We start from the raw sequence: 13089 nt of genomic DNA on the forward strand, positions 1-13089 counted from the left end.
AGCCTAGAAGGTCTGGGGACAGTTTCTCCTTGATCGTTGGGCATGTGATGAGATTATAGCATTTAATGGATGAAATTGATTCAGAAACACCTAAAGGAGAATTTTTAATCCGATGTTCCTTTAGCTAATCATCTGGTATTTTCTGCAGACCTTTGATGCAATTAATGCTAATTGTGCCACCACGAGAGGCAAGAAAATCTTCAGATTCAATTGAAAGTAATTTGGATTCTTGATTTATGTTAGCAACTAGTTTTAATGTACACTTAAAAAGAAAGGAAATATGAGGGTTTTATTTAAACCCTTTGTCATAAATCCTGCTGCCTAATAGTTTTTGACTTTGGGAAATTTTTCTGATGAGAAATAAAACAAAGAAGTTACCAAGTTTCTTCAAGTTAGGGTAATCACTAACAGTGCTAGCATTTCCAGACCTGTTTTTCTTGCAAAAATTAACAGTTTGCCAAGTGTTATTCATTTATTGACTTGTACCCATTTTTCTGTCCCTTCCTGCCCCACAACTTAAATCTCTGCACTCTCCAGATACAGCAACTTTGGCAACAACTCTCATCACTCCTCGAGACCTTCGTCTGGATCCAATGTGCCCATCACCCTCACGTCACCTCTTTCACCTCCACAGGAGGCCGGGCTGGAAAGGTGGGTTTTAGAAGAAGCATGGTGATGACTTCCCTGTCCTCAAGTGAAGTGAATCAGTTTGATTAAGAGGGCCCAAAGGAAAAGTATAAAATGAAAAGAATAATCTGAAATATTTCCCTTTACAGAATATAGCCCAAAGGTAAGAATCTTTTCTGTCTCTTTCACACTGTGTACTAAGTAAATATTTTATTAGAGGTGATATTTTATTGGTAATACTGTCTTATCTCCCTACATACTACAGAGAGGTATACCAGTTTGTTCTAAAATATTTAAATGTGAATGTTTCTATAAACCTCTTAAAACTGTTCTAGATTTTGTGTAAACCGTGCAATTTGTCTTATACACATCAGTTTTCACCTCTGAATGATTCATTGTATGTAAATCAGGAGGTAGTGGGCCTGTTAAGGTGTTGTGTAATTAATCCAGGACCTGCCAGAAGAGAAACAAATTGTGTGGGTCCATGGAAGGAATGTAACTTGGCAAGGGTACTAATTAGACCACCAGAAATGAACTGATTATTACTCCTAGAAGCGAATGATTGCACAGGATGTGTTTACAAGGGAAAGGTAAGACCTGTAATCTTAGAACAATTAAAAACAGGTAACCTTATATGGCAAGAGTGCTGAGTTAGAGAAGACAGGCTAGGGTTCCAGCTCACTCAGTGGGAAGTTATTTAATCCCTGAGGGTAGATGCCCCTTATGCCAACCCTTACCTTAGAGGGTGGTTTTGATGAGCAGATGAAAAAGTACACATGAAAGCCCTGTGTGAACCCCACCATGTGGGTCCAGTGGGAAGTGACAATGTATGATGATGAGATATAACTTCCAGCAGCTCATGATTGATCAGATATTGAGACATGAGTGATTCACAGAAGTCAGTTGCCTCAAATTCCGAATTTAAAACAAATTCTATCTGTATTCCAAATTCAAATCTTCTCCTGTGCATTCTGAAGTGTGTTTTGCTGAGCGCTGCTGGTGGTTGGGGGTTTGGTTGGGATACAGAGCCCCAGGAGGAAGGGCTGTCCAATGGGGTTTACCTGGCCACACATCACCTGTAAGTTCTAAGATGGTGCATAAACCCCATGGTGTCAAAATCCCAGGTTCCACAGTCCAGTGTGGTCCTGCGCTGGGCATATTTGGGCTCAGTTTGGTCTTGGTAATAAGGTAACAAGTTGATTACCCTGAAGATACTCTCTGCCCTTTACCCCAGGGCACCTCTTCTGGGGATCAGCTGAGGTTGCCTGTGCTCCCAGAGAGGTCACCAGTAAAGAAAACCCTTGTCCTATTAGATGTGAGATTTGGGGCTGAAGTAAGGAATATGAGGGTCTGAATGATATTACATCACATACCTCGCACATGCTTGGCTGCCATCTCCTCGGGAGCAGGGAACCAGGCTCCATTCATTGACGTGTCCCCCATAGTACCTGGGGCTGGGCTGTGGCAGAGTTGAAGTATCCAGGTGAATTATCCACTCATTGGTTGGAAGACAGTTTGGAGGTCCCTGAAGTTGAGAAGTTATAAGGATAGAAGGTCTGCAGGTTTCCCAAGCCCCGGCCTTTGGGGGACATTGTTCCCGGGTCCTAACAGGGAAGCCCCAGCCTCAGCCTACTGGAAACCCAGGTCCAGTTTGGGCTGTTCCAGGAGTGCAGGCCCCTGAAGGACTCCTGTCTGTGTCTCCTTCCCTGCTGGGGCTGGCTGAGTGTCCCCTGGGGTTGCTGGGGGATTAAACGAGGGAGGAAGGGGCTGGTTTGCAGAGAGGATGGAGTGTCCTGGGGGGAGGCTGGTCTTCATCCTAAGGCCCTGGGGCTTTAGGGTTTTGAAGCAGCTGGTGATGCTCTCTAATTTGTCAACAGTGCAGAAGGAGCCAGCGGGGCGAGGCTGCAGAGACAGGGACCGCCAGAAGCTGCCTCTGAGTCTGAGAGAGGTGACCATGGCCAAGAACGGCAGAGGCCTTGGGGCTTGAGAGGAACAGCGGGTTGGGGCAGACTTGGCTGCTGCCAGGAGGGTGGGAGCAGGGGAAGCAAAGTGAGGGTTCAGGCTTGCGGGAGCCTGTGGGTGTTAGAAACAAGGAACTGAGGCAGAAGATACTGGAAGAGAAGCAAATCGAGGATGGAGGTGTTCGTCTCGGGGCACGCAAGGCCTGAGGGTTCTGTCTGACACCCAGGGAGATGCTGCAGGCGCTGGGGAGGTGAGAACTCAGTGGTCCTCGGCTTGAAGAAGGCACTGGGTTAAAATCCCTTAGAGGGAGCCTGCACGCTGAGACCCAGTCACCGGGGACAGCAGGGGCCCGTCCTGTTCTCTCTTACTGTGCACTTCCGCCATAGGAAATTCATTACATCCACTGTATCCACTAGCAAGGAAAGCTTCAAAGAGTTTCCTACTTCCTTTCCATTTGCATGATTTTTTTCAACTATCACCATCTGCGACTTTGAAAAACCACGTGATGGATCATTTGAAACATCAGATGTGCCATTTCATTAAGGCCAGGAAGCCACCAGGCCGGGCTACATCATCACTTCTTACTCTCACCTTGCTAGCTGATGTTTTGTGACTATGAAAAAAAAGAAAAAGAAAAATCAGAGGGGCCCCAACTCCAAATCATATTTGTATGCTACCACCCAAGCATATTATGGCAGTTGTATTTATGATAATGTATATTTTCATACAGTATATTTATTTTCTTTTTCCTATTTAATAACTGGATTCTTTGGATGTCACCCATAATCTATTTTTACATTTACAAATATTTTCTGCCTTATTAAGATACATGATTGTTTTTTTTTTTTTTTTAATTTATTTATTTATTTATTTTTGGATGTGTTGGGTCTTAGTTTCTGTGCAAGGGCTTTCTCCAGTTGCGGCGAGCGGGGGCCACTCTTCATCGCGGTGCACGGGCCTCTCACTGTCGCGGCCTCTCCCGTTGCGGAGTACAGGCTCCAGAAGCGCAGGCTCAGTAGTTGTGGCTCACGGGCCTAGCCGCTCCGCGGCATGTGGGATCCTCCCGGACCGGGGCACGAACCCGTGTCCCCTGCATTGGCAGGCGGATTTCTAACCACTGCGCCACCAGGGAAGCCCCTACATGATTGTTTTTACCGAGGTATATACTTCAGTAGAGTTTGTGAGATTTATCATTGAGGTGTTTTATAATACCCATAATTATTGAAACCAAACAGAAAACTCTTAGGAAAAACATTGAGCTATTATGAACAGTTGCAAATTTGCAATGAGAACCCACGTGTTCTGTTAGAACACTCCTGACTAATAAACAGCATGACAGGGCCCCATGCAGTACCCGGCAGTTCTAGAAATCCTTTCCCTTGATTTGGAAGCAAGACTTACTTCTCTGAAGTCCTAGGAAAATCAGGCCAACTAAAACACCCCTTCAGGCAGGTCAGCCCGATTTGGGACTACAGCTGGGCATCATTGTGAGTTTGGAGTTTTCCATCTTTTTCCCAAGCATATTAGTGTGTTGGATGTTAATAAAACTCGGAATGATAAATCGACCTAGAAAGGAAGAACTGAAGAAACAATATATAAATTAAATCAAGGCAGGGGTATTAAAACGAATCCATCTCCACATCTCCTATTACAGCTTCATTTATAGGGCTCTTTTCAAAACAGAGAGTGTAGCATTGATTTTCATGAAATTGCAACTTGAGTTGTGCCCAAACAAAACAAAATAAGAAAACCAGAACTATTTGCAAAAGCCCTCAGGGATACAAGATGCAACTGTCTAATGAAAGCAGACTTTTAAAATGCTTCAATTTTGAAAATGTGCTTTTTGAGTGGAAATGTTCTAAATATTTTCTTTTTAAAAGAAAACAAAATTACAAGACTATTTGAACCATTCATGTTCAAATATTCAAATGGAACAAACAAGCAAACAATAATCACAGCACAGTCACTGCGGCTCTGGTCAGAGCTCATCCTCTCTCCATCCCTGCGGCACCATCCCCATCTGGTGGCCTTTTCAGAAGTGGCAGCTGGAGGCTTGTCTGGTGTTGTGACAGCAGTTACGGAGGGAGTTCAGGGGAATGGTGTCGGGGGTTGAAGGTGCTTTGAGGCGGGTCAGTCTTTGTGCTAGGGCTAGGAAGTAAGTGCTCTGGGAACGAGGCGCCCCCCTGCGCTGTGAGCTGGGGTGGGGGGGATGAGCAGGTGAAGATGCTGAGAGCTCAGTGGGTACACCTTGGAGATTTTAGGAGGCCAGGGAGGACTTCCCTGTAGACCTGTCAGTGTGCCATAAGCATTGACTCTGCTCTCTTTCCCCCTTACGATAGTGCTGTTGTCTACTGTAAATGGCAATCACCTGCCTGTCTTACAGACTAATGTCAGGAGTCCTTAGAAGTTTGGGAATTGTCTACCTTGTATAGTCGTCCCAGCAGAGTTTTTCTGACTTCCTGGAAGACTATAAGCCCAGATATTAGTAGTGACACTTCCTTTGGGGATAAACGGATAATAAGGGATGAAAAAGGATGCAACTTTAAATTCTGTTGTATTACTGTTTATATGGGCTTAGCATGTATTGTATACACAGTATAACATTTGAAAGGTGTGAAGGGGTGCACAATGCAAGTGAAGCTTCCTCCTACCCAGAAGCAACCACTCCTAGCAATTTCTTATGTGTACTTCCAGAGATATTTTACGTTAATATCAGCATATATGTGTTTAATATAGCTTTACACAAATAGTAACACACTACACAAACTACTCTGCATCTGGCTTTTTCACTTAAAAATATATCTAGGTTCTTTTTCCATAGCAATACTTGTAGCTGTTGCATTCTTTTTAATACTTTGTTCTCTGGGTGCTTCTTCATATACCTAGTCCTGTAATGATGGGCCCTAATCTTTTGCTATTACAAATGATACTGCAGTGTAATTTTTGTCCATGTGTCTTTTTATCCATGTGTCTTTTTGTCCATGTGTCATTTTGCACATGTGTGATCATCTCTAGGATAAAAGCCCAGAAATAGATTTATTAAGTCAAGTTTTTGTATTTCTAAAATTTTGATTGCTTTTTGCCAAGTTTGCTCTTCGTGAAGATTGTACCAGTTTTGGTTCTCAACCACAGGTGTGTGAGAGAGCTTGTTTTCCCACACCTCTGCCAAAGGGGTGTCATTCAACTATTCAACCATTTTCCCCCAGTAGTGAAGAGTTGTGTGTCATTAACATTTAAATTTGCATTTCTTATTATGAATGTGATTGAGCATGATTTCATATGTCCAGGCACCTTTCCTTTTCTGTGAATTTTTGGTTCATGATCACTGTGTTCTTTTTCTTATTGAGGTATACAGGTTCTTTATAAACTGCAATAGGTGAAGCAATTATTTTCCTTAGACGTTGGTCTTTTTACAACATTTATGGTGTTTTTACCACGCAGAACGGTTTAAATTTTGGAGTCAATTTTATTCATCTTTTCTATTTTCTGGGTTTAGTGTTCCTCATGAGGACAGCCTTTTCTCTCATGGTTTCTTCTATTATTTCTATAGCTACAGTTTTCACATGGAAATATCTTATCTATCTGGAAGTTATTTTGGCATATGGTATGAGGCAGAGATCCAAGTTACATTTTTTCACTTGTTTGAGTACCATTTAGTGAACAATCCATCATTTCCCTATCGATTTGTCATATACCAACAGGAATATGGGCTCGTTTATGTGTCTGTGCAAGCTGTTCCCATAGGAGCATTTCCCATCTCCTCTGGTGCCCACCTTCTCGGATGGATCAACTGTTTGAGGCCATCAGGAGTCCCCCTTCCTCCCAGTTTTTGGAATATGACTATATCATATGCTACCTTGAAATAGTCCGTTATTTTTGTCATATGCTGTTGTGGGGTTTTGTATGGTGGTTGACTGTGCTGGAATAAAGAGAACGGGAACATCTGGGGAAGCTGGAACCAAGCAGCTAGGATGAGGAGAGTGGGAGCCTGCTGTACTGAGCTCAAGCCCCCCTCACTTCCTGTGACCCCCTAGGACACCTGTCCCTACCACTGATATGGTAACTCCTCCCTCTGAATGAAGGTCTCCGTTTCCATGCATTTCCTGCCTACTTTCAGTTACTTTCACTCTTGTAGTTCTTAGCTACTTGCAGGCCCAGTGACCATTGTCCCGAGTATAATTTGCTGCTACCTGCGTCTACCTCATCCCGATTTCCTCCTCCACATGGACTGCTCTATATGGGTGTCTGGGTGCTTGTGTCTTTCTGTTCTAGTCTGCTTTGGCTTTTATTATTTCTGGCCTTTGCTAGTATCTACGTATGCCTTGAGGTTCTACTTGTCTGGTTTTCAAATCACTGCTTTTTCCAAATATATGATCCATGTATTTTTCTGGATCCCAAGCACTTGCTGGCTGTGTTCCATCTCTTGACCTACACAGTACTTTTTCAAACATTGTGTCAGTAGAGTTGAGAGCTCCATTGTCCAATGGGCTCTAGTTAAATTTTTATTTTTAATTTATTTTTTTGAATTTTTGAATTTTATTTTATTTATTTTTTTATACAGCAGGTTCTTATTAGATTGGGATTGACATATATACACTAATATGTCTAAAATGGATAACTAATTTAATTTTAATTTAAATTGCTCAAAGTAGATTTTAAAAAATATCAGGGTGGCACGGTGGTTGAGAGTCTGCCTGACGATGCAGGGGACACGGGTTCGAGCCCTAATCTGGGAGGATCCCAGGAGCAACTGAGCCCGTGAGCCACAGTTAATTACTGAGCCTGCGCATCTGGAGCCTGTGCCCCTCAACAAGAGAGGCCGCGATAATGAGAGGCCCGCGCACCGCGATGAAGAGTGGCCCCCACTTGCCGCAACTAGAGAAAGCCCTCGCACAGAAACGAAGACCCAACACAGCCATAAATTAATTAATTAATTAATTAATTTTAAAAAAATATCAGAGAAAATCCTGATTAGCATGTAAAATGGGATAAAAGGCATTGCCTTTCTTTGTGATCACAGTTAACGGCATAGAGCCCACAACGGCCAACAGAAGGAAAAAGATACCAACAGGGACAGATTCCCTACGGTTCAAACCAAGAAGCTGTGTAGCTGTGTGCTCCTGGTGCAGTGCACCAAGTAAATTTCCTACTCACTGGCTGCTAGTTCCTGATAGCAATCTTGTTACAAACAATGAGTTCCTGGAAGGCACAATGTGGTCCTGATTAATCCATTGTGTTACATCCAAAGTGCACAAGAGGAGACGCACTTGTCCACTGACGGAGTGAGTTTACAGTAGGGTCTGGCTCCCTGATGGCAGCTTCATACAGTGACTGTGGGCATTAGGGGACCTGGACTCTGCGGTAGCCCACGTGGGTTTTAGATCCGACTTCTTCTCACCGTTCCTGCTACCGTAGATTTAGTCCGAGATCTGTGTCATGCCTGGACTATGTAGTGCAGTGGTGTATGTCTTCCATCCTTTCTGAAATACGGATCTGCCGTTTCCTGCTTAGAAACCTTGAGTGCCTCCCACTACCTGTCTGTGAACCTAACCTGATTAACATCATCTCTAGGATCTCTCGCGTTTGGGTCCTGCATGCACCTTGCAGCTTCATCAGCCATCAGCGTCCCCATCCTCACTGTACTGCAACCGCACAGAAGTGCTACCAGGCTCCCCTGAGGCCCCTTCCTTCATATTTGCTCTGTCCTCTGACCAGCCTCCTCCTCTCTTCATTCAGTCAATTCCTTCTTATCCTCCAAGATCCAAGTAGGTGACATCTGTCTGTAAAACTCCTCTGACTTCCTCAGGCAGAATGAATTGTGACATTCTTATGGGTTCATATACCTCAATTTCAGCTCTCAGCCCTTTGAATCATTATGTGTTTATCCTTCTGTTTCTAAAATAGGGGTCACAAACGTACAGTGGTCTGAGGTAGTGAACCTGGGTTCCACAAAGCCATGGGATAAAGATGGTTCACATTTCTGGACTGGCCATTTTTTTAAAGATTCAGGAATCCTTAAGACAAGCAGGACTGGAGAATCCACATACATGTAAATTGTAAAGATAAAAGTGTTTGCTTTTGCAGGGAAGCACTTTCTGCTCGTCCCATGTTTCTTTTTTTTTTGTTTTGTTTTGGAAAGTATATTTATTTTATATGTTAGCATGTAACAGGCTTATGTTTTTTAATAAATTAAGAAACAAGTTTTTTTTTTCTTTTATGGCTGTGTTGGGTCTTCGCCTCTGTGCTAGGGCTTTCTCTAGTTGCGGCAAGCGGGGGCCACTCCCCATCGCGGTGCGCGGGCCTCTCACCATCGCGGCCTCTCCCGTTGCGGAGCACAGGCTCCAGACGCGCAGGCGCAGTAATTGTGACTCACGGGCCCAGTCGCTCCGCGGCACGTGGGATCCTCCCAGACCAGGGCCCGAACCCGCGTCCCCCGCATCGGCAGACAGACTCCCAACCACTGCGCCACCGGGGAAGCCCCAAGAAACAAGTTTTTTTTATTGAAATATAGTTGACTTACAATATTATATTAGTTTCAGGCATAAAACATAGTGACTCAATATTTTTATAGGTTATACTCCATTTAAAACTATTACAAAATAATGGCTATATTTCCCCGTGCTATACAATATATCCTTGTTGCTTATTTATTTTATACATAGTTTGTATCTCCTAATCCTATACCCCTCTTTTGCCCCTCCCTCCTTCCTTCTCCCCACTAGTAACCAGTGGTTTGTTCTCTGTATCTGTGAGTCTGTTTCCGTTTTGTTATAAACATTCATTTGTTTTATTTTCTGGACTCCACACATCAGTGATGTAATACAGTATTTGTCTTTCTCTGTCTGACTTGTTTCACAAAGCATAATACCTTCTAGGTCCATCCATGTTGTTGCAAATGGCAGAATTTCATTCTTTTTATGGCGAAGCAGCCAAAAGGCTGACAAAAAGGAACATGGCATAAAAAGAATGAAATTCTGCCATGTTCCTTTTTGTCAGCCTTTTGGCTGCTTCGCTATTGGGCGTCTCGTCTCTACATCTCTCCAGCATGAGATTCCCTATTCCTCACTGCCCTGCCCCCTACCTCTTTGTCAAATAACCAGGCGAACAAATATATGAGCAGTTTTAATCTCTTCTAATCCTGTTTCCTTCCTTTGGAACATGGGGTTAGAATAGATTTTTTAACTTTTAATTTTATTTTTTTGGCCACGCCGTGCAGCTTGCAAGATCTTAGTTTCCCGATCAGGGATCAAACCTGGGCCCCTGGCAGTGAAAGCTCCAGGCCCTAACCACTGGACTGCCAGGGAATTCCCAGGAATAGATTTTTTTAAATTAGACAATTATCTCACCCTTGTTTACTTAAAGGGTATCTATAGCAACCTTAAGAGGTATATATTGTAATTCTGTTTGGAAGTGAGAACATTGTGTGTGTGTAAGAGAGGTAGGTGAGCTCTGTAACAAGGAAGTGCAAATATCACTCATCAAAATAGTGCAGATAGAACAGCTACACCACAGAGCTGGAGACACTTACAGTTGTTCCGCGCTATGAACTGAGCCCTGCGCCATCATCCCTGCTTGTGCACCTCTCCCAGCGGGACAGCCCCCGACGGCCAGGTTTCCAGTTGTCGTTGGCTACAGTGGTTTTGCACTGGCATTGTAAGAAGATCACAGAGAGAAAATGGGTAGGAAGGATGGGGAAGATTTCTCCTTCAGAAAATGTTTCTGGGTTCCTGGTCCCATTTCCCTGCTCCTTCCCACAAAGCCAGGCCACGAGTGAGTAAGCTTTACTATTATAGTGGAAGAGACTGGTTTCTTGGTTGATTTTGGAAAGTGTGTGTGTACACACACATATATAGATAGATATCTAGATAGATAGAGATAGAAACACACACCCCTTCCTACCCTTTTTCACTCTCTAGTCTTTGTACAATGCTAGTGCAAAACCATGGTAGCCAGTGACAACTGGAAACCTGACTGTTAGGTGCTGTGAACGTGCGTGCACGCACGCACACACGCACGCACACGCACACATTACATACTCATCCATTTCATTCACTGAGTATTTATCAGGTGCTCACAGTGTACCATGAGTGCTGGCCTGGGAATCCAACACTGATTGAATCAGACCCTGTCCCTGACTTCATCGAGCTTACACTCTACTGGCAGAAACAGAAGGTAAGCAAAGCATCAGCAAATAGTATTGTGAAGAAAATGAACCGTCATAGAAGAACTGGAGAAAGAGAGGCCATCAATGTGGGGAGCCTAGCACTGGTCCTCCATCCTCATGACTGACACCTCCAGTAAGAGGTCTGGGAAACTGAGTCACCAATATAAGGCAAATTGCACTTTGTCCCTAGGTTTGCCTGGTGGGAGGGCGGGGGTGGGGAAGGGAGGTAAAGAGGGAGATAAGAAAATAGAGTGATTTCACATCTTTCTTCAAGTCATGATCCTGAAGATCTGGAAGAGTTGGGAGATTGTGTTTGGAAGACATTTGGTGTTCAGAGGAGAGGCGGGCATGCAGGGGAGGGGTAAGTTGGCCTGGAGTGGAGAGGAAGGGGGACGACTGGAAAGATGGGCTTCAGTTCAAGCCAGCAAGGCCCGGAAACTGCAGGACATAGGAGGGGCTGGTGGCAATCAGTGCTTTTGGAAGCTGCCAGGAGAATGGGTTCATTATAAAGCCTAATCAAGGTGGACCTGTGACAAGAGAGGACTGACCTCCTTCTGGCTGGAGGACTCACTTGGTCTTGGACAGTAGGGTGGGAAGTAAGAGGGAACCGGCAAGAACTGCTGTATGCTTGGGCTCAGGGCCTGCAGAAGGGGCAGCTGGACAGGCTGAAGCATGATGCCAGCCAGGCCTGGAGGATGGCTTCATGCTTTATGCATGAGCCAGCACAGTCCATGAGATAGCCCGTGGGACCAGTCTCTACTGCAGCTGCGGGAGCCCTGCTGTTTCCTCCTGTGGTCGGGAAGCTCAGACCTGCACCAAAGTGGTGTGTGACAGGCTGGAGAAGGAGAGCAGAGGAACCTTTAATTACCACATCCCCATCTTTGATGACAGCTGTCTCCAGGATTGTAGCAGTGACGATGAAGAAAAGTTGCCTGTTTCTTAAAGCTGCCTCTGGGGCTTGCTCATTTCATCCTGAAAGCTGGAATGTGACCCTGAAGGTGTGAAAAAGATTCTGCCATTTTCTTGTTTCAAGGCAAGCAAAATGCCTTTTATAACCGGGCACAACCCAGAGTTACCTCTTGTCCTGTGATCATTAGATTGGGTCACCCCAGTTTCATAGCCAGGTTGTAAAGACAGCCTCAGTTGCAGACAACCATTCTGCATCACTGAATTACCATTTTATTATTATTATTGACCTCTAAGTCTTCATATTAAATTACCTACTTGTGAATTAAGTGATACTTTCAAATATCAATTTGTGAACTTAGTTTGGGTTTTGTTAATATTTAACCAGAGATTATAATTTTTTTAAATAAGAAATGTTGAAGATTTGCTCCTTTCACAAATAAGATTTTACTTAACTCAAACTTACCAAAGGAGCATTTATTTTTAAACAGCTTTTGCAGTATAATTGACATACAAAAAACTGCACATAAGTTTTGACATATGTTTGCCAGTGAAACTATTACCACAATTGAGATAATGCACAAGTTCATTACTCTTAAGCATTTTTTTCATGCCCTTTTGTGATTATGGCTGCCCCTCCCTATCCCCAAGCAACCATGGGTCTGCCTTCTGTCATTATCGATTGTTTTGCATTTATAAGAATTTCATGTAAATGGAATCGTGCAGTAAGTACTCTTAGAGAGGGGTTGACTTCTTTCAATTAGTGTAATTGTTTTGAGACTCCTCTATTTTGTTGCATGTTTCAATAGTAAATGCCTTTTTATTACTGGGTAGTACTCAGTTGTATGAATATACTACAATTTATCTGTTTACCTGTTGATGGACATTTGGGTTGCTTCCAGTTTTGGCTATGAATAGTTGTGTACAAGTCTTTGTATGGAAATTTGCTTTCATTTCTTTTGGATAACTACCTAGAAATGAAATGGCTCAGTCATATGGTAGGTGCATGTTTAGCTTTGTAAGTAATTGTTAAGCTATCTTCCAAAATGGTTGCATACCAGAATAATGTGGGCCTCATAAAATGAGATGAAATATCTTTCCTTCCTCTTCAACTTTCTAGAAGAGTTTGCATAGCATTAGTGTTGTTTATTCCTTAAATATTTCTTAGAATTCACCAGGGAAGCTCTCTGGGAGTAGAGTTTTCTTCAGAGGAAAGTTTTAAACTACAAATTCAATATCTTTTTTTTTTTTTAATTTCTTTTTTTTTTTTTAAAGAGATTGCAGTTTATTTATTTATTTATTTGTTTATTTATTTATTTTTGGACGTGTTGGGTCTTCGTTTCTGTGCGAGGGCTTTCTCTAGTTGCGGCAAGCGGGGGCCACTCTTCATCGCGGTGCGCGGGCCTCTCACTATCGCGGCCTCTCTTGTT

General features: G+C 43.4%; 1 protein-coding gene across 5 annotated transcripts in view; it reads left to right on the plus strand.

The window, feature by feature from the left end:
- FHOD3 (formin homology 2 domain containing 3) overlaps positions 1 to 13089 on the plus strand; it is a 491850-nt gene that overhangs the window by 352030 nt on the left and 126731 nt on the right. For 4 of the 5 annotated variants that reach the window (XM_068562567.1, XM_068562563.1, XM_068562564.1 and 1 more), the window contains one exon: positions 538 to 651. The exons of the other annotated variant lie outside the window; for it this stretch is intronic. In XM_068562567.1, coding sequence (XP_068418668.1) covers positions 538 to 651 — 114 coding nt within the window. The remainder of the gene's footprint in view (positions 1 to 537; positions 652 to 13089) is intronic. 5 annotated transcript variants of the gene reach the window in all.

The sequence above is a fragment of the Eschrichtius robustus genome, chromosome 14 (assembly GCF_028021215.1).
Source record: "Eschrichtius robustus isolate mEscRob2 chromosome 14, mEscRob2.pri, whole genome shotgun sequence".
Lineage (NCBI taxonomy): Eukaryota > Metazoa > Chordata > Mammalia > Artiodactyla > Eschrichtiidae > Eschrichtius > Eschrichtius robustus.